This window comes from Crocuta crocuta, unplaced genomic scaffold, assembly GCF_008692635.1.
Source record: "Crocuta crocuta isolate KB4526 unplaced genomic scaffold, BGI_CrCroc_1.0 scaffold126, whole genome shotgun sequence".
In the NCBI taxonomy this organism is placed as follows: Eukaryota; Metazoa; Chordata; class Mammalia; order Carnivora; family Hyaenidae; genus Crocuta; species Crocuta crocuta.
The window spans coordinates 2,919,906-2,941,529 of NW_027531000.1; the positions used below are offsets into that span (position 1 = coordinate 2,919,906).

General features: G+C 39.5%; 1 protein-coding gene across 1 annotated transcript in view; it reads right to left on the reverse strand.

Moving 5' to 3' along the window:
* Nucleotides 1-333: 333 nt before the first annotated feature.
* The window catches only part of FRMD4B (FERM domain containing 4B), a 122,827-nt gene continuing 101,536 nt past the window's right edge, over nucleotides 334-21,624 (reverse strand). Inside the window, exons 17-23 of the mRNA XM_077770613.1 lie at nucleotides 20,795-21,023; nucleotides 18,121-18,177; nucleotides 16,031-16,175; nucleotides 13,192-13,311; nucleotides 11,030-11,841; nucleotides 7,849-7,981; nucleotides 334-3,189 (exon numbers count right to left, since the gene is read on the reverse strand). Coding sequence (XP_077626739.1) covers nucleotides 3,069-3,189; nucleotides 7,849-7,981; nucleotides 11,030-11,841; nucleotides 13,192-13,311; nucleotides 16,031-16,175; nucleotides 18,121-18,177; nucleotides 20,795-21,023 — 1,617 coding nt within the window. The 3' untranslated portion in view covers nucleotides 334-3,068. The remainder of the gene's footprint in view (nucleotides 3,190-7,848; nucleotides 7,982-11,029; nucleotides 11,842-13,191; nucleotides 13,312-16,030; nucleotides 16,176-18,120; nucleotides 18,178-20,794; nucleotides 21,024-21,624) is intronic.

The window sequence follows — 21,624 nt, forward strand, 5'->3', positions numbered from 1 at the left end:
GTGTATTTTTGTATCTGTTTCATTCCACTTCTCTAGGAATTCCTTTTTTAAGTTAACTTTTTTCCTTAGTAATTCATTTTTACTTTTCTTCACAAAACTGTAGGCCCACAATAGTTGACATTTTTAAAAACTTGACTTTCATTACTCATCCTTTGAAAGTACTCTAGAAAATAATCCAAAATGTTCCACTTTCCTGACAGTAGTCATTATTCTTCTTCTGAAGACTCTTAAGGACTAACATTCGAAGGAATTCTTTAGTCTGAACCTTTGTTCCTAAGAACAGGCCAAACTTAATAGTTTGAGACAATTTTGGAATCTTTATTGCTGGTAACATTAAGCTTTTATGAGTACAAGAAAGAAATTTGAAGAATTTTCTGAAATATAGAAAAAAAATATAAACAGTAAGGAAGGTGAGGCAATTTAGAAAATCCACCTGGTAAAATATACATCTTTATGAGGTAGATCAAAATATATACTGATACACAGAAGCCCAAGATATGTTCGGTGAAGAAACAAGTTGTAAACCGTACTCGTAATATGATGCTGTATTAAAAAATTACTTTATGCATCGAAGAAACTCTGAACTACTATAAAATAAATTAACACGTCTGAAAAAAAATAATAATTCTTACATCTGGAATGTTAGGCTCCCAGCGCACAATTAGGTTCTCATCTTATATATTTGCTTTGTGTTTGAATTTTAGATTTTTATCGTGACTATATGACATAAGTGTAATAAGAAGCGGATCAATGTGTTATGTTGAACAATTTGCCTCTGCCATGTTCTGATTATTAATAAATATACCAAAAATGCAGTTGAGAGAGGCTTTCCTAAAAAGACAGTGGGGAAGAAAATCATACAGTAAGCCTTCAGTGCTTCTATTTCTTTACCTTCTTTAAACATTTGGGAGCCAAGTTCCATGTGTTCTTTGAAGGCCCACTTGCAATTCTGAGCATTCCATTTCCTGAACAGAAGAAGGCTATTTCCATCTAAGATACTTGCACGGAAATATTAAGGTCTTCCCATGTTTCATTTCCCATTCCCTTCTCCCCACTGTGCAGGATAAATACATGTCAGAAGAAACATTTTCTTGACTTTAAAAGACCCGTTTGCGATTCTACAAAACTAGGATGAATGACTTGTTACAAATAAACAACATTCACGAGATTGGGAAGCCTAAAAATGCACATCTGTCATCCTCAGTGAGGCAATAAACTACCGTATTTCATCAATTCTAAGACAACTTTATTGTAAGACACAGCATCATTTTTGCAGCACTAAGAAAGAAAAAAAAAACACTGCCAGTTCATTTAGAGCATGCCATCCATCAAAAGATGCATCCTGATTTCAAAGATGTAAATATGAAAATATGTGCATCTTGGCATCAGTAAAATATGGTAATACTATAACTAAAAATCTGCAATCTTGTCCAACATGATTACATGAAGTAGAGCACTTAAAACTGCTTTGTATGAACCCTGAATGTAATGGAAGAATACGTAAACATTTTCAGTAGCACACCTTCAGTTTATTGACCTATGTAAAAAAATAATAGGTCTTAAAAAGTCAGAACAGTAAAAGAATATGCAAAAGTATTTGTTTCTAGAAGGCGATACAAATATGCAAAAAGGAATAAGTTACTATTTTTTTGCATGTCTTCTTCTTTGTTCCAAATTCTTTACCCAAACTTCATTTCTAATGATACAAATGACTAAGGACCAGTTTTTAACAAATCATCTTTATGTATATATTACATGCTTTGGAATATAGATAGAAAATGTTCCAAAAAAGTTGTTCAGAAACTTCTCTATTCACAATATGAACATGAAACCTGTATAAAAGGAGGGACGTGGGGGAGGGAGCACCTTTATGGAATATTGAAGCAGAGTGAAGATGACAAAAAAGATCAATGGAATCATAAACCATAGCTAATTAGTTCTTCCAAGTAAAATATGAGGTAGTTTTAGCCTCATAATCAAATCTACTGCAGCTTGGAGTTTTGTGTTTTTTGTGTTTTCTCCTTTTTAATGACTAATCTTGTTTTTGTCACTTGGTGACTTAGAACCCTCTGTGGAATCAGGACAATATGCTTACTTTTCTAACGTTCACCATTTTAAGGCACACAATCCATCAAAAGTGACGTGGCTTTTGTTTTGTCATTTTGTTTTGTTTTGGGTTCTTTCTGTATTACCTTAAAATACTTTTTCAAACTCTTGATTAGAAAAAAACTCTCCGTGTCAGTTCTGCCATTTCAAATGACAGCCAAGTTGGAGAATTAGCAGCCTGAATAGTAACCCATCAGGCCATTGGTGTAGAAAGAAGAAAGGAGCCCAGTGATATTGTACCTTAGAAAATTCTCCAAGCAGAGTTTGTCAATTATTCAGGGGGCTGCTTTGTTTTCCCCAATCTGCTACCATAAAGTTATATTACAGGATGCTACGGCAGTAAGTCTTTACGGAACCCATTTTACGGTGCTTATGAAAACCATCACTCTTTATAATATCCTAAAAACATTTACACTCATTCAGAACTTCATGAAAATCCAGCTTCTCTTCAAGTAATTTTCCAATACTGTCTAAATTGTTCACGTCCACGTAGAAATAGCATGTTATTCTTCACCGGCTCACAAATCCAAACTTTCTGATGGTGAACAAGGACGAAGGACTTCTCGTTTTCCTTTGTCTCGTCATTCTGAATTGTGCTCTGAAATTTCCCAAACTTCCTTCCTATGGGAGACCCTGAACGCACTTTTCACAGTTTTACGGTTTGCCTTCAACAGTGTTTATTCCCTTAACAAGTGCTTGCTACTGATACAGGTGGAGGCTGTCCTCGGCAATGGTTCCACCTTGCTCTGTTAGGTTAGTGCCTGGAGTTGGAAAGGCATGTGGTTCAGGGGCTGTCACATGGCCTTAGAGTGTGACTCACTTCCAGGGCAACAGGGGTCCTCTCTTCAACCTCTGAGGCCTTTAGTTTTCTAAAGCCAAATCGCTTTCTGGGAAGACGAACACATTTTGCAAGGCACACTAGTGTGAGAATGCGGTGCTAGGTCAAGGGGTCCAAGTGCAGTTCAGACTAATGTTCCAGGCTTTGAATCTTCATGCCAAAAGAGTCTCTGCTCCCTACTTTTCAGGCTTTCTTCCAACTGGTTTCCATCCGTACTGTCCAGTTGACTGATCTCTGTGTACTGTCTATTAAAGGAAACCAGAAAAGTTGTTACTTGTGGTCATTGTGATTCCCAGAGTACAAAGATTACTCAAAGAATTAGTAGAAAGCACTGTCAAGACAATATCCAACACTTGGAAATAAGGCAAAGCATGACTGTGTGTTCTTTCCTTGACCTACTGGAGGAGCAGTGTCGAAAAGGCCCATGCAAGGTGTACTTAATTCTCAGGAGAGATATTCCTTTGTCTCACTTTCATTTACCATTGATTAGGACCCAGATTGTGGTGAGTTACATGTAAATTTGTAGGGTTTTTGTCTGAGAGAAACACAAATAACGTCTGTCTAGTATAAAACGATCATGGTTAAAGTTTTATTGCCCCGTGAGCCACTAACTGTTTTGTTTTGTTTTGTTTTTTGTTAACTCTAATTCTGTAATCTTATTCTACTATTTTATCTTTGAGTGTGTTGAATTCAGTCTTTTGAACTGTCTTGGAAGCAACTTTACCTTTCTGTTAGTTCTCTCATTAATGGGTTAAATAAATCTTTGACACACGCCCACTTTCTTTGTGTGAGAGTCATATTTTTAACTTTTTAAAAGTATTTCTGACAGCCACATTTTAAGTATTCTTCAAATTAAGGGAGTATGCTAGATCCTCAGGAACAAAGGAATATATTTAGAGACAGGAAGGGGCACTTAGGGACATGTTTTACACCTGTACAGTGTATCGGTCAAGAGTAAACTGGAAACAGCATCACATATAAAAATCACAGGCATATTTGGAGGGTAGATCCAAATGAAGGCGTCATATTATACAAACCATTCCAATCAGCAAAACTTCATTCCTACAGTAGTAGTTTAGAATAGGTTAGATAGTTAGTAGGTTTCTTTTTATTTTAAATTTCTTTAGTAAAAAGGATTAAAAAGTCATTGGAAGAAGAAAGAGCTTTGGAAAGAAATACTCCATGAAAGCAGGTATTTAGTGTTTTCATCTAATATAAAATACAAAGTCATATTTCCATAGTTCCACACATCAGTCAGAGCGAGCAAAACTCCTGCTAAGCAAGAAGCAACACACAGATCTGAAGGGCTGTACTTACTACTGCTGGCTACACTTAGCAAAAGAGAATTTAAAACTGATCTCATTTCTGGAGACACAACCACTCTCCGGGACAGAGGCCCTCGGTTTTGCCTAGTTTTGGTAGAGTTAGATAAGGAAGAGGATGCACAATGGAAAACAGGAAGTGAAAGAAAAACAGTTATTTGAAAACACAGTTTGCAGCATAGAGCCAAGAACTGGACTGTATTATATACTAGGTAGGATAATAAGAGACTTCAACATTTATGATTCTGGAAAGTTTATCCCACTGACAATTATACCACATCAGACCTAGAAACAAATTCTTATTGGTATAAATTCGTACCCTGGGAGAAAGGATCTTCAAATAATACATACTTCATTTATTTAAAAAACACTCAAATCTTTAACATAAGGGCAGGTCTAAAGTTTTTATTTTTTATGAAAAAAATTTTTTAATGTTTATTCATTTTTTGAGAGACAGAGAGAGACAGAGTGTGAGTGGGAGAGGGGCAGAGAGAGAAGGAGACACAGAATCCAAAGCAGGCTCCAGGCTCTGAGCTGTCAGCACAAAGCCCAATGCGGGGCTGGAACCCAGGAACCGTGAGATCATGACCTGAGCCCAAGTCGGTCGGATGCTTAACGGACTGAGCCCCCCAGGTGCCCCTAAAGTTTTTATCTTTATCTTGAAACTAAATTTCTCTCTTATTTTAAAAATTATGTGTCCATCAAAAATAACACAATTTTAGAACAAATTTCTAACACTTGGTCGACGGCTGTTATTATACTTCCCTTGTAATAGGTCAAGTTAAATTGATCATTCTGGGGTGTAATAAAAAAAATCCTTAGGGCATCTGGGTGGCTCAGTTGGTTAAGCGTCTGACTTTGGCTCAGGTCATGATCTCTCGGTTAGTGAGTTGAAGCCATGCATCGAGCTCACCTGTCAGCATGGAGCCTGCTTTGGATCCTCTGTCTCCTTCTCTCTCTACCCCTCCCCTGCTTGCGCACTCACATGCGCTCCTGCGCATTCTCTCTCTCTCTCTCTCAAAAGTAAAAAATAAAAACATTAAAAAAAACTCTTCAATAGGCAAATTAGATGGAAATAAGCACACCTGTACCTCTGTTGCTGGGAGGGTAAATTGGCAAATCTTTCCAGAAAGCAAGGGCTTAAAAAAATATATTTTTCAATTTAATCCATTAATTCTACTTATTGGAATGTATCCTAAGGCAATAATCTGGAATTGAGACAAATATTTTGTAGAAAGATGTTAATAGTAGCATTACAATGAATTATAATGAACAAAAAAGAAAATCTAAAAATTCAAAATATAGGAACTGTTAAATAAAGCATGGCATATTTACTGAGGGGAATATCATGTTGATCCCCTCAGAAATAAGGCTTAATGAGTTTAAAAAATATGAGAACATACACATGTTGTGATATTAAGTAATAAACTGGGATTTCATACACAATGAAAGATGCAAAATTATATATAAGTTTATATACAATCACGTTTAAAATAGATACAGAAAAATGGGGAAATGTGTCAAAATGCTAATAGAGACTATCTCTAGATGGTGGAATTATAAGTAAATTATTCCCTACTTATTTAGCCCTTTATTATTTTCCTCAGCTTCCACAATGAGCTCATATTATGTGCGTGTGTGCGCACACAATAGGGATCTTGAAATAGTCTCTAATTTCCTGTACATCACCACCCCTCTGACATCAGACTCCCGTGTCAAGCCATATTGGGCTGGCTGAAATAGAAAGGCACAATTGGGAAACACACATTTTCTCTAAAAATGTTTAGTACCTTCCTGAGTCCAGTGAAAGTGGTGTCGAGGATCTTAGAACCGTCTTATGTGCTGATTATTTTATGTCACTTCTAACTCCGTCAACAAAAAAGGAAAGTAAAAGTATACAAACAGGAAAACTATTTGCAAATGAACTCTACAAAATGATGAGAGCTGAAGTGAAAAACTTCAGCTCCAATTCTGGGGCAAAGCCATTTTAGTTCTCGCTCCCAATTCATTTCCAAGTATTATTTACAGAAACCCAAGCTATTTGAAGTCCTCTGAGGTATGTTGTCACTAAAATTCTATTTTGAGCACACCCTTTGTGGAGGTAAGACAATTGGCCCAACAGTTTCAGCCAAGAAAAACTCTCACTGAACACAGAGAAGAAAAATAAGGCTTTGGGGGTTGAATACCTCTAATTCGCTTATAACACTGAGTAATTTATTAAATGATGATTTCACTCATATCTGGAACTTAAGAAAAAAACAGATGAATGTAGGGGGAAGGGGAGAAAAGAGAGAAGGAAGCAAACCATAAGAGACTCTAAACCAAAGAGAACAAATGAGGGTTACTGGAGGGAAAGTGGGTGGGGGGTGGGCTAGATAGGTGATGGGTATTAAGGAGGGTGCTTGTGATGAGCACTGGGTGTTGTATGGAAGTGATGAATCACTAAATTGTTCACCTGAAACCAATTTTACCATATATGTTAACTAACCAGAATTTAAATAATTGAAATTAAAAAGGAAAAGGAAAGCAAGAAATTAAACTCTTAAAATCAACAGGATAGGAACTGTTAAATGTTATTATCTGCGTAAGTCTCCCTATGCCTGAAGCAATTTGGCCTAAAGCAAATTTAAATAAAAACAAACAGAAAATGCTCTATTTCTTGACACCATGGATGTGAATTATACTCTGGGAAAAGTGATTGGAAGAAATGACCTCTTCAAACTTAATTCATCCTACATATGCAAAGAAGTAAAAAAGGTGTAATGCCGAGTTTGCAATCTTTCTTAAGATTACATTTTAACAAACTGTTCTTGTACAAATGTTTACAAAGAACCATGATTATAAATAGGACAGCTGGCTGGGTCTGTAGCTTCTTAATGAACACAAGGTCAGACATAAAAAGGCAGCAAATGTTTGAAATCAAGCCTACCAACTGTCTATGAGGAATTTTGGTACGGACAACCTTTTCTGGGGTAGAGATATTTTTCTTACAAGGTTCCAGAAGACTCTTAAATGGATATACCAATATTACGGTTTTAAGTGCTTCAATTAAAAAAAAAAAAAACCTTTCAGACACAGATTTTAATGTCCAGATGTCTAAAATGAATGATCTAGATTAGGAGTGAAGAAAGATTTTCTTTAAAGGTCTGATATACAAAAACAGCCATAGATATGGGGTGCCTGGGTAGCTCAGTTGGTTAAGCATTTGACTTCGGCTCAGGTCATCATCGCTCAGTCTGTGAGTTTGAGCCTTGCATCAGGCTCTGTGCTGATGGCTTGGAGCCTGCTTAGGATTCTGTGTCTCCATCTCTTTTTGCCCCTCCCCTGCTCACCCTGTCTCTTGCTCTTCCAAAAATAAATAATCATTTAAAAAAAGAAAACAAAAGACATTCATAGATAACAGGTATATGAATGAACATGGCCATTTTCCAATAAAACCTAATTTATAAAAGCAGGTGGCAGCTTGTTTCTGCCTATTGGCTATATTCTTGTGACCCTTGAGCATTCATAAAGTCAAACAGAATTCCTGAATTCTTTTGACCAGGAATAGGCTAGTAGAATTTTGAAGCATTGCTTTCTCACCTGCCTGGAGAGGGCAAAGGATTATAGATGTTGCCATAGCAGCTGGTGTAGGAAGAATGTGCCGGTGTCTCGTATTCAGATAGCCCTACAGCCATCTGGGTCCTCCAGTTCCCAGAAGCATTTGTGGAAGATACTACAAATAAAAATGGAAAGAGACAGAATTAGTGGGAATATTCAAAGTGAAGACTGTTTAGGCCATTTAGATGTACATTATAATTATCTGTGTGCAGAGATTAAGAGCCAATGGTAATAATCAACGGAGTTCTTTCCTATTCTAGTATAGTCAGTTACTGGCCATGCGACCTTGGGCAAATAGTTTATTCTCATTAAGCCTCAGTTTCTTCACCTGTAAAAAAGGGATGATAATACATATATATCCTGTATAGGGACAGTATCATGATTAAATAAGGTTATATATGAGAAAATTTAACACTTTGTCTAGTATAGAGAGTAAGCACCCCCAAAATGGTAACTATCATTGATATCATTATTAATGACAATAAAGTGAATTGAAAGGCATGCTATAAAAAAACCTAAAAGACAGGTAGAAAAAAAATTCTCATATACGAAGAGAGTCTTTCCATTCGGGCTATGGTGGCTAGATATATAAGGCTTTATTTGTAAAGTTAAGGTGATGAGTTTGAGTTTCTTGGGAGTCCTTTGGCAGAAAAGCACTCCATAAGTTGACCTGTTGGGACAAGACTATTCCTTGGCCCAAGGCAACATAAGCCATTAGCAGAATCAATGCATACTTTTATGCCTTTAAAAAAAAAGTGTGTGTTGGAAGGGGTGGGGAAGGTAACCAGAACAGGAGGCATTTCAGGAAGAAGAGAATTAGCTCTACTGAAGGGGCTGAACTGGATCAATACAAGGGCAGAATTTAGGAACAAAGCCCAGTAAATGTCTGAGCACTGGCGTCTGTTGTTCTCTCTCTAAAACAAGTCCTGCCCTATGCCGAGGATGAGCAAGGTGACCACAATGCCAGGCTGGGGGCCAAGACCCACACTGCTCGTGGGTCCTTCTGGCTCCCCTCCATTTCCGGTTTCCAGAAGCCACCCTCCGCCTCTTCTTTCTCACACCCACAAAGCCCCTGTGACCAGTGTAGGAAAGATTCATTTCAAAACTCCTCTGTGGCCCTGGACACCATGAGGTATTGACTCAAAGATGTAATTCTCTCACTCTGAGTTTCTAAGAATGTTTCATAACTCTGAGTCAGGGGCTATCGGGCTTGGTGGTGAAGGTGTCAGAGCTATGGTAGAATTCCCACTCCAGCACTTACACCAGCTTTGGGGCTTGGGCAGGGTCATTTCAACTCGCTAAGCCAGAACTGCCTCCACGGCAAGATTAGGATAATCGTAATGCACACAATGACAACTCTCACTGTACAGCACTGTTGCATACATTAAATGGGATAGTGCACATAAAACACTGAGTAGGCTGTGTGGCCCAGGTTAAGATGGTGGCTGTCATTTCTACTAAAACTGAGTCATCAAGAGGGTCTTCAGCTGGCTGGAATTACAAAACCCCTAATTTGGCAAATGACAGGAAATTTTCTCTCCATGATGTGTGGGTGCATGTCTGTTGTAATACATTTTTGTAGCTATTAAATGTAGACAGGAATGAGGAAAATTCCAAAAGGTAATTCTAGGAGGTCTAATTTTATCCCTCTAATTCCTTACCACAATGTAATGCTTTTTGGTCTGTGGGGCCAAATTCTGCTGCTACCAGGTAGGCTCCTATTGGATCTGAATCAGGAAACATTGACTCCATTCTTACTTTCGCAGGAGACAGAGAGCCAAGTGCTAGTAACACTATGGTTTGGAGGTGCACTTGCTTCTCTTTGGCCTATTTAAAAAGGCATTACCCCCAGCTCTGTGCCCCAGTGGGTTTCCAGACGCCCTCCTTGTTTGGTTCTTTCTTTCTAACACTGTTCCCAGGTTTGGTTTCTGAAAGATTCTCATTCAATGCCCTGAACTGTAGCTTGAAGAAAGGCATTCTCTAGACCTGAGCCATAAATCACGAGGAATAAATGACAGAAGGCTTTTCGTATGTTAGATGTGGTAGTAAGTGGGAAAGCCCTAGCGGAAGTCCAAAGTCCTACACAAACAGAAGAGACCTTAAACCCAAATAGAAATCTCCATGGAAATGCCTCCGGTCAACAAGCTTATGAAACTTTTAAAGGCACAGTTTTCACAGGTTATTACTCAATGATTTGGGAATCCATGTGCTGTCTTACTAAGGGGTCAGGCTTGAAAGGGGGGATAAGAACGCATGACCTCAGGTTTTACATAGTTCAAGGCTGTAGAGCTTTAAAAGTGCTTTCTTTGTGTACATTCCTCTGGCTGCTAGATTGTGTGCTCCTCAAGGCCAGAAACTGGGTTGACGCTGGCTCCTCTGCATCTCGGATATGCCTGCTTGTTTGCTGGATAAAGGAAACTCCTCTTTCTCCTCATTTCTCTATGGAGGGTAGCTCGCACAGTTGGGAGAAATGGGGTTTAGTGGGGGGAGGGGCCAAAGTCAATGCCTGAAGGGAATATCTCTAATCCAAATTATCATTGAGAATCCCTTCAATCAGCCATAATGTAGAGTCTAAATGATTACTGAATTGAGTCAAGGCATGCAAAGTACTTAGAGCAGTGCCAGGACAGTATTTACTAAATACTGGCTCCCCTCATCATTATTAGGAGCCTCATGTGGCTACCTGAACATTCAAACCAAACTGCCTTTAGAGGATCAAGTTCCTGCTGGCGAACAGGGAAGAGTGTATAATCCTAATGTTTTCTGCTCACCTGAAGGGTTTATTCTATTTTTGAACACATCAAACATCAATGACCTGAACACTTTTATGAGATGTGGCTACCAAGAAAAGACCTAGAAAAGACACAATATTTGCAAGCCGCTAACACAGGGAGGCATAGAGTAGGTGCTCAGTGAATATTTGCTGCCTTCGAATCTACAACTCACTCCATTGGACTCCTGTGGGCTGTGTTCTCTGGAAAACCAGAGAGAAGAATGGTTTTTAAGTTGGCAATTCTTACTGGGGCTCCCCAGAATGGTTACCAGTCTCCCGATCTTGGGTACTGGTCCCATGGTCCCAGAGGGGAGCTTAGCAGGGGGCAGGTGGGCCGGGAGCATGACGTAAATTCAATCTGAGTAGCAAGTGCCTCGGCCATCCTCTTACCTGAAGAGTAGGAAGATGTTCGACTGCTCGGAGAGCAGGGTACTTGCAGCCCAGCAAACCCCAGGCATCTCTGTGACCCCCTGTCCGAGTCAAAGCTGGTCTGGGGGCTGTGGCCCTGATCCTTCTGTCCAGAGGCCCGCTGGTACCAGCCACGCAGGTGCTCTGCAACTAAGGCCTTGTGGATGTTTTTGGTGATGTGCTCTGACTTAGCAGCAGTCTTCCTGGGCAGCCGGAGAGTTGCATATGGGTTATGGGGCACCCGGTCGACCTCGTCTTCGTGAAAGGACCTGCTATAGTCCCTCTGGCGTTCGTATCCATAGTGGGCCGAGGACCGGTAGGAAGGATTGACACTGTACTGTCCCTCAGTGTCATTCTCATAGACATAGCCACCACTGTAATAAAGGTCACACTCTGCATATGGCGTGTACCCGGCAACATAGTAACTAGAAGAAGGCTGTTCCTGACTCTTTGTGTAGACGCCATTCCTCAAACTATCCTTTTGTGCTAGGTTGGGCATGCTTCCTGAATTTGAAGTCGAAACGTTCTGTTTCTTGGACCTTCTCCGGCCCCTGGCACGAGTGTCCAGAGTCTGGGTAGTGTAATAGGGGCCAGCAACAGGCGTCACGCAGTAATACTCTGTGCTTGATTGGCTGGTGTAGGAAGACCCATCATCCAGGATTTCTGTACTACTGCTTCTTTGGGATTTGGAGAGGGAGAAAAATGGCTTATCGTTGTCCATCTCAGACAGCAGGTGGGACTGAGACTCAAGGCTTCCACTCCGCTGGCGGCAGTGCTGGGAAGAAGACTCGGGTCTGCAAGAGGAGAAACGCAAACTTGTAACAGAGAATGAAGGAAAGGAGGACAGAAATTAAGAACACAAACACATGGTTGAAGGATTTAATCACCCTCGAATTGCTATAAAACTTTTAAGGTTTCCATGGTTGCCTGGGTGACTCAGTCAGTTGAGTGTCCAACCAACTCTTGATTGCAGCTCAGGTCATGATCTCACAGCTGTGAGACCGAGCCCTGTGTCAGGGTCTGCCCTGGGGGTGGAACCTGCTTAAGATTTTCCCATTCCCTCTCCCCCTCCCCCTGCCAGCCCCTCCCACCCCCCACAAGCAAACAAACAATCGAAAACATTTAAGGTTTCCAAAGGTGACTACCCAAGAGAATCTTTTTGTTCACACAATCCCTTGGTTCCCATGCAAGTTCACTGTCATGGTCCAAATGAGAAAAGAACCAGATTCTATCAGTTATCTAATCCACAGTCTTACTTGAGGGTAGGGAAGATAAACTGATGATGCACAACTTGTATCAAAGCCTGAAAAGAACAAAAACCCAACAGGTCTTTGGAAGTTCCTCTCTTCCAACGGGATAGCAGGAGACAGACTAGGCTGAAGGCAGCATGGCATGGGGGAGAGCCTGGCTTGGACGCCAGACATATCTGGGCTGAGTCATGGCTCTGCCATTTCCGAGCTGTGCCAGCTTGGGTAAAACATTTAACCTCTCTCAATCTTGCTTCCACCTCTGGAAAATGAGGGGGTAAAATGGTATCTGATATCTACAATTAGTCTTGTTGTGCAGTCTAAATAATATTGTGCATCTAAAATAGCTAGCAAAACCTTCACTACACACTTCAAAATTTCATCGTTGTCATCATCTTCATCCTTACCACTAAATAACAAATGGTGATGTCTGGTTGGGAAAAAAGTCAAGGCACACAAAAAAATCTAACATCTATTCAAACAAAGTATAGTTTCAAGTACATTTCCTTTGTACTTGAAAGTACATTAAGTAGGGATGCCTGGGTGGCTAAGTGGGTTAAGCGTCTGACTTCAGCTCAGGTCATGATCTCACAGTTCATGAGTTCGAGCCCCATGTTGGGCTCTCTGCTGTCAGCACAGAGCCTGCTTTGGATCCTGTCTCCCTCTCCCTCTCTGCCCCTTCTCTGCTCATTCTCTCTCTCTCTCTCTCTCTCCCTCTCTCTCTCTCCATCTCAAAATAAATAAACTTAAAAGGAAAAGTATATTGAAAATATAGATCCATAAAATAGTCCTGCTGCATTAAGTCCCTTAAAATGATTAAAAAAATACAACAAAGTAAAGCAAAACTTTGAAGCAAAAATTGGCAGAGCCCAAGGAACTGGAAGGAAGAGTTCTTACTCCAAGTGGCTGCTGCTGTAGGCATTGCGGGTAAGAACCGGCGTAGTGGGCATGCTCCGTCCTCCCTGGGGTCGCCTCTCCAGGGTTCTGTAAGGGCTGCTGTGTGTCGACAGCATTTCCCTGTGATGGTAAAAAGAATTCCACAAATGATGAGCCTCCCAACATGTCTGGCAAACATCATAAGGTGATGTGAAATTTACTGGAAACTGAAGGAAGGGAGCAGAGGAGCAAACTGGGAAGGGTATCTTTGTGGTTTAGTAGCCCGGTATGTCCTAGATGAGTTTGAGGGGAAACACTAGTAGTCTCTCTGAGTCACAAAGGGAAGGAAACAATTTTTTAAAGAAATTTTTAAGGAGCATACTGAATAAAGGAGATTGGAAGCAACTAGAGGGCTGGCTGGCTGGCTAAGTCAGTTAAGTGTTAGACTCTTGATTTCGGCTGACAGTCATGGGATCAAGCCCCACATCAGGCTCTGTGCTGAGCATGGCAACTGCTTAAGATTCTGTCTCCCTCTGTCCCTCCCCAGCTCATGCTCTCTCCTCTCTTTCTCAAAAACAAGCAAGCAAACAACAAAACAAGAAGAAAAACAAACAAAAAACCCAAACAACTAGAGCAGGGGCAGCAAAGCCTTTTTCTGTAAAGAAAGTAATAGTAAATCTTTCTGGCTTTGCTGGTCAGATGGCCCTGTCTTGACTGGTTTACTCTGTCCCTAAAGTACAAAAGCAGTGTAGACAAGATGTAAGTGAATGGGAATGACTGTGTATGGGTAAAGCTTGGGCGTGGATGCTAAAAGTCAAATTTCATATAATTTTCACATCACAGAATATTACTGCTTTTGATTTCCCCTCCCCAACTATTTAAAAATACAAAAACCAGGGGCACCCGGTGGTTCAGTCGGTTACATATCCGACTTCGGCTCAGGTCACGATCTCACAATTTGAGCCCCGTATCAGGCTATGTGCTGACAGCTCAGAGCCTGGAGCCTGCTTCAGATTCTGTGTCTCCCTCTCTCTTTCTGCACCTCCTCGCTGGTGCACTCTCTCTCTCTCAAAAATAAATAAGCATTAAAAAAGTTTTTCTTTAAACCTCCTCTATCTACTGTTCTGTGTTGGTTAATATTCATCTACANTTCCTCGCTGGTGCACTCTCTCTCTCTCTCAAAAATAAATAAGCATAAAAAAGTTTTTCTTTAAACCTCCTCTATCTACTGTTCTGTGTTGGTTAATATTCATCTACAGTGTTATTTTAATGACAGTTTAGCATTCCACTGTAAAGGACTTGGAACAATATATTTAAACAATCCACTAGTAGAGCATTTGGGTTATTTTCAGTTTGTCACTAATGTAAACAGTGTTGTGATGAGTGTCCTGTAGTTAACTAATTCAATAGGAAGAATTCCTCTAAGTAAAATTGCTGGATCAAAGAGCAAACCCATCTTAAGCTATTAATTAAGGGAGTAGGTATAATAATTTTTAAGATAAGATTTCCGGTTATAATTTTTCCTTTTGCTACATTAGCTTTGTTTTCCCTAGTATAATAAATATACTTGTCCAGTGTTATCCAGTGACAGAAATGTGCTATATCTGTGCTGTCCAATATTATGGCCAATAGCTCACAAGTCCCCGTTAGCACTTGAAATGTGGCTAGCATGACTGAGGAAGTGAATTTTTCATTTTATTTAGTTTTGATTCAATTAGCCGGCACAGCTCTAGACACTCGGATTTCTATTATTTAAGGCAACAGTTCTAACTGCTAACAACTGGGGTTGACAGGTGATAATGGCTGTCACTGGTCTTTGAGAAATGAGAAAGACAACAAAGTGCCAGCTTTACTTTCATAAGGAAGAATTATTTAATCTAAACAATCTTCCTTTATTTTAAGAGAAACTTCCACCTTTGCTGAGATGCAGTATAACGTAGTAGGTAAAATCACATCACAGATTTTGGAGTGAGGCTACTGAGGTTCAAATCCTGATTCCAACATTTACTAGCTGATGAACCCAACAGGTCATTCAAGCTTTCTGGTGCTTGGTGTACTTATCTGTGAAAGGTAATGACAGTAGTCATACTGCCAGGATAGTTGTGCAGATTAAGTTTCTTCACACATATTAAAACACTGGAAACAGTGTCTGACATATAATTAGTGTTCAAAATGTTAACTTCATCATCTTATTTTTATGACAATGGCTGTATTTTTTATTTACATGTCATTTTTTTCACCATGAAATCAGAGTATTTTTTGTTTGAACATTCTGATGAGGGAGGGTAAACATTTGGTAATCCTATCTTGGGTCCTATTTTTTTTTTCTTTCTTTAATAGTGTTGACCCATGTAGCCAAAGTCTGAGAATCACCAGTCTGTCATCTTTTTACAATCTGCTGTTATTGCCCTGATAGTATTTACCTGAGACATTTGAGAAAAAAGTCGTATCATCTATTTTACAGATTAAAATGAGTTGAAGTCTCATTTCTATTTGAAAGATTAGAAGTCATTTCTGTCACTGGCACTGATGGAGTGATATTTAATGACAGTTTCCTGAGAGTATGGGTCATGAAACTAAACTTTGGACACTATATCCAAAACCAGACTAAACAATGCCGCCTAGAACCTAACATAAATCAAACAGACTTTACAATATAGGAAACTGCCAAATGCGTTGAAAAGATCGCTAAGAAACATTTGCACTTCCTGTCAACAGCAAATGATGGGGTTAGTTTCTATGCTTTGGTTTTACACGATAATCCCTTTTGAAAGGACAAATAGGGTTACCCCAAAAAGGGTCAGCCATTTTGAAGGAAAGAGCTCATGGCTGTGGGGATACGGATGATGTGACTTCTCACCTGGACTGCCTGGTGTCCACAAACTGTTCATTGACGGATGACTTTCTGAAATGGATTCGCTCGATTCCGAGAGATTTCGGGGGAAGAATTCTTGGAGAATGAGGTACTGAACTTGGTCGCTGCCCAGTAAGAGTGAAGGTGTCAGCTATAATAAGTAAAGGAATAAATAAGTAGGTAAATAAATAAGTTAATAAATACCTTGCCAGCACTCAAAAAAAAAAAAAAACAAAAACCACCCAAATCAGAAGATTTGGTGAACACAGGGTCTTTCCAAAGATGATGCTAGAAGTACGTTACTTTCAGGAAATTTATTTTTCTACTTTATACACTAGAAAAAAGAAATTGCTGAATAGAGCTGACCCTTGAACAACATAGGTCTGAACTGCATGGGTCCACTTACATTTTTTTTCTTAAATATAGTACAATATTGAAAATGTATTTTCTCTTCCTTAGGATTCTCTTCATAACATTTTCTTTTCTTTTCTCTAGCTTACTTAACTGTAGGATTACAGTATATAATACATATAACAAATATATGTTAATTGACTGTTTAAGTTAATGGTAAGGCTTCTACCAACAGTAGGCTGTCAGTAGTTAAGTTTGGAGGGAGTCAAGAGTTACACTTAGATTTTCAACTATAGGGGGTGTGGCCAGCCCAACCCCCACATTGTTCAAGGGTCAACTGTACTCTTGTGGGGCCTGAATCAACTTTTGCCAATTCAGTTGAGTATTAAGGAACTCCAGGGGCGCCTGGGTGGCTCGGTTGGTTAAGTGGCCTACTTCAGCCCAGGTCATGATCTTACGGTTCGAGAGTTTGAGCCTTGCGTTGGGCTCTGTGCTGACAGCTCAGAGCCTAGAGCCTGCTTCGGATTCTGTGTCTCCCTCTCTCTCTCTGCCCTCCCCTGTTCAGGCTCTTTTTCTCTCAAATATAAATAAACGTTTAAAAAAATTTTAAAAAGAAAAAAGAACTCCCATCCCAAACAACGAAAAACCCTAGCGTGTAAAAGGCCAAAGGGAAGCTGGCCTATGAAGCTGGCGAGGATCACTTTTGTTCACCTTTCAAGTTCTTCAGTCTGTTTGGTCAACCAGAGAGGCTCATTCTATCACTGAAAGTAATATAACTGATTTACGTTGAGTTATTAGAGACTTGTTATGCCCCTCACTAACATTTGCATTTTCAAAGGGGAATGGTAAGCATGACCCAATTTTAGCTCAAAGAAAGAATTTTGGAATGGTGGAGTTTCATGCACCATAAAATTTGGGGTAGGGTGGGGCTGCGGGAGATACAACAGTATGGGTAGCAGTTTCGCAGAATTCTTTAAATCATATCATTCAGATAGCCACTCCTCTACTTAAGCACAAAGGATTACAAAGAAATACTGTCACTTGATATGAAATCCATTCCATCATGAAATGTGGCCAATACTAATAGCCTTCCTCTATCAAACCAACACAGTGACATGTAACCCAGTTTCCAAAATGTGTATTTCTTCCTAAGGAAAATAAAATAAACTCCTAGCTATGCAGAATACAGCGATAACCAAAGTCTACACTGAATTTCTTGATTTGGGATTAGACTCCAAATATATATGTCACCATTGGGAAAAGGTAAGTGAAAGACTCTGTATTTTTCATGCAACTCCCAGTGAACCTGTAATGACTTCAAGATAAAATGTTTAAAAATAATCCTATAGAGGGGCAGCGGCTGGCTCAGTCAGTAGAGCAGGTAACTCTGGATCTCAGGGTCATGCGTTCATGCTCCACATTGGGCATGGAGCATACTTAAAATTTAAAAAAGTAAAAATAAAAATTCTATTAAAAAAATCCTACAGAGCCTCACAAGCCCTTACTGAGGAACCTATTTACTATTATGTGAGTAATAGTCATGCCATTTGTATGGTACTGCGTTTTATTTAATGCTGAATTAACCTGGATAGAAGTTAATCCTAATCTCTGTTCCCCAACTATTCCGCCTAAGTTAGTTGCTTCTACTTTTCCCAAAAGAACAACATGTAGACCTTACTTAATTAAAGAAGTTGTCTTAATATTTCAAAATATATAACATTTTAAATCAAAGAAGAGCTACTTACAATCATCGTAGGTGGGCGTGTCAGACAAGGAGCTGTTCTCTGATGGAATTATGTCTTCTGTGAATAAAAATAAGTGCCTTTAGGATAACTGGCCATTTATATACCTACAGTGAGTTTCAAAAAACAATTCTCCACGGAGTGCATCTTATTTTTATGTAGTAAGCATAACTAATTGCAACGAATTAAGAATAATCACCCATCATAAAAATGGAATAATTTTCCACCAAAGATATAAACATCTTAGGAGTTGTACAAATATGACAGTGGACTATTTCTTAAAATGGAACAGACTTCAAGAGAATTTTTGTTTTCAACACGTTTTCAGTCTAGCTTCCACATGAGATGAAAACTGTATACTATACATGGAGGGCTTGTAACCAACAAACTGGAAACAAAAATCATGCCATTCACATCATAAAGACTAAATGCTATGTAACATACACTTGAACCTTCACGTGAAAATCTGTTACTATAAATTATGTTTTGATTCCTCCCTGAAGAAAAGGGCCTATGCTTAATAGGTGAACACTTTGTGGTGCATGAGCTTCTCAGTTTGACCCGGGTGCCTATGTGGCACTGCTGACATTTTGGACTGGATAATTCTCTCCTGACAGGAGCTATCCTTTGCATTGCAGGATCTTTAGCCTCTACCCAATATCTATCAGCAGCACCTCCGCACTCAGTTTTGGGAACCAAAAATGCCTGTAGACATTGCCAAGTGTTCCCTGGGGCGCAAAATTGCGCGTGGTTGAGAACTAATGGATCAGACAGACCTGGGTTCAAATCTCGGTTTTGTCACTTACTGGCTGTGAGACCGTGGGCAAATGACTTAACCCCTCTGAGCATTCTTTGGCTCAAATGGAACAGGAAATATGAATAGTACGTAGCACGTGGTGCTGAGGTGAGCAGTCAATGAAACAGTGGATGTAAAGCCTAGCTCCTTGCACAGGGCAAATGCTCAATAAGTGTTAGCTATACTTATCGCTTTTATTACCTAGACACACAGCATTCTGGTGGTCAGAAATGCCCGTTATGCTCCTGAATATTACTGATGCCCATCAAATGTTTAAACCCGTGTTTAGGAAGAAGAGTCTTCTCAGATGTGTTGATCTCCCTTGGCAAATCATCTCGTACACAGGATCGAGCCCTGGCCTCGTTACAGGCAAATAAAGCACCTTAGTACATGCTTTTTGGCCATTATGAAGGAAACCTCTCCCATCTGATCTCTAGTGTTAATCTCCATCAGAGCCAGGCAAACTATCTTTTAATTGGACACACAGTAGTAGAGTTTGAAGGCAAGGTGCCAGTACAGTCAGCTGTCAGGCACATTAAAAAAAAAAAAAAAAAATCCACCCAAAATATGCTCAACCATTGGCACCATCTGCTGTCCAAATGTCACTCATTGTAAAGGAGATCACTTGAATCTTGCACAGTTTGGGGATGAATGGGTCACAACAAATGGTTATGAAAGTTAAGCACACTGCTCATCACCTATCTCTGTAGGTCCAGAATGTACCTCCAAGGCCAACTGGATTTCTCATTCAGAGTCAAAGCCATCTAAATTCTCGAGCCGTAGCTGACTAACATTTGTGTGTTGATGTCTGTGCATCCACTTTCCAAAAGCCATACCTCTGTTTTTTTTTTAATTTTTTATGTTTTTTTTTTTTTTTAATTNCCCCGCCATACCTCTGCTTTATAAATCACACGGCCCTAAACCCAAGTATATTCTATAAGCCTAGTTACCATAATTCATCAAATCTAAGATATAGAACTATTTAAAAATGAAAAAGTATTGCCAATTGTAATGGTAATACACCATCCAGTATAAAAATTTTTCAAATTTCACAGATGTTTAAATGTGAAAAAAATAGTCTTGGGATCAAAGAAATATTCGCATATTTCCACCAGTGATCAGGGCTAGACACCATCCTGATAAAGTAAGGCCAAATGGATGTGAAATCTATCTAAAAGAGATTTTTCAGTGTACTTTTTCCCTGAATATGAAAGTCTTAGGTATATAATGGTGAGAATTTTGAAGATACAGAAAAGAATTTTTAAAAAAGTAAGTTATTTGAAATTCCACAACTACTAGTATTTTGAAATATTTCCCAACCAGGTTTTGTTATGTGCCTATTTATATAACGTCAGGATCACATTGTGGTTACAATTTTATACCCTGCTTTCGGCATTTCATGTTGTATCACAGACATTTGTCCCTATCTTTAAATAGCCCCCACACATGACAGGAACTGTAAGAGATCTACTCACAAATGTTACGTAGGTATTAAAAAACTGTATGGTCCTTGCATTAAAAACCTTTGAGAAACTCCTGGGTAGGCCCAGCTCTCTTACCACCCCGTGATGGCAAGTATATTTCTTATAATGACAGGCCAGTTAAAGGTGAATCTGTCTTATCGTGAACCAATATGGCTATGAATGCTCCTTTATCTTGAAAATTTAAGCAACGCAATAGTGTAGTGTGACAATAGTGAGAATGTCACCGCAAAGTTCACATACTTGTAAGACTGAAGTCCCAAATCATTGTGACCCTAAGAAAGTTACTTTTAATCCTGTTCTTTCTTTTACCTCATCCCAAATGAACTCACTGGGACATGCTAGATACCATCAAGGATATATCGACTATGGGACTCAGAAAACCTTACTTCTTACGAACCTGGTAAAATCACTGTTGCTTTCTGGCTGGGTTTCTTTCCACATCTGATCCGGTATTCATTTATCGCATTTTCGATGTCCTGAAGCTTTTTCATGGCATCCATGTAATCCTGCTTTCGCCTTTTCTTCACGGTTTTACAAAGGTCTGGCTCATTGGCAAGTTTCTTCGCAGCCTCAACCAGCTTTTGCTGTATTAGGAAATTGCTCTCCAATTCTTGTAGAGCAGGATCCTGCATTTATACAATGATACTGTTTCTTGTACATTTTCAAATCAGATGCTTTTTGAGAATAAAACCTTGCTAAGTTCACTGCATAGGTATCTTCAAACACTGGAAGACAAACCTCTCTCATCTATTTACTTCAACTTATCCCTAACCCGACTTTTTTCCTTTTATTTAAAAAAATTTTTTTTAATGTTTTATTTTATATTTGAGACAGAGAGACAGTGGGGGAGGGGCAGAGAGAGAGAGGGAGACACAGAATCCAAAGCAGGCTCCAGGCTCTGAGCTAGCTGTCAGCAGAGCCCAATGCGAGACTTGAACCCACGAACTATGAGATCATGACCTGAGCTGAAGTCGGACATTTAACTGACTGAGCCACCCAGGTGCCCTGACTTTTTTCCTTTTAAAGAAGCGAATGGCCTTGCAATCAGTTAGTTTGTTGGGTGAAGATGACATTTTTCAAGGAGAGATTCTCAACCTAAGATTCACAGACATAGACTGTTGTTATATTAACACACACAGCTTTAAAGACAGATACTTTTGGGTCCGATTTCTCTTTCTGGGGGTTCCTGGTTGCATGACCCTGAAACACTACTTACAGGTTTCTTTT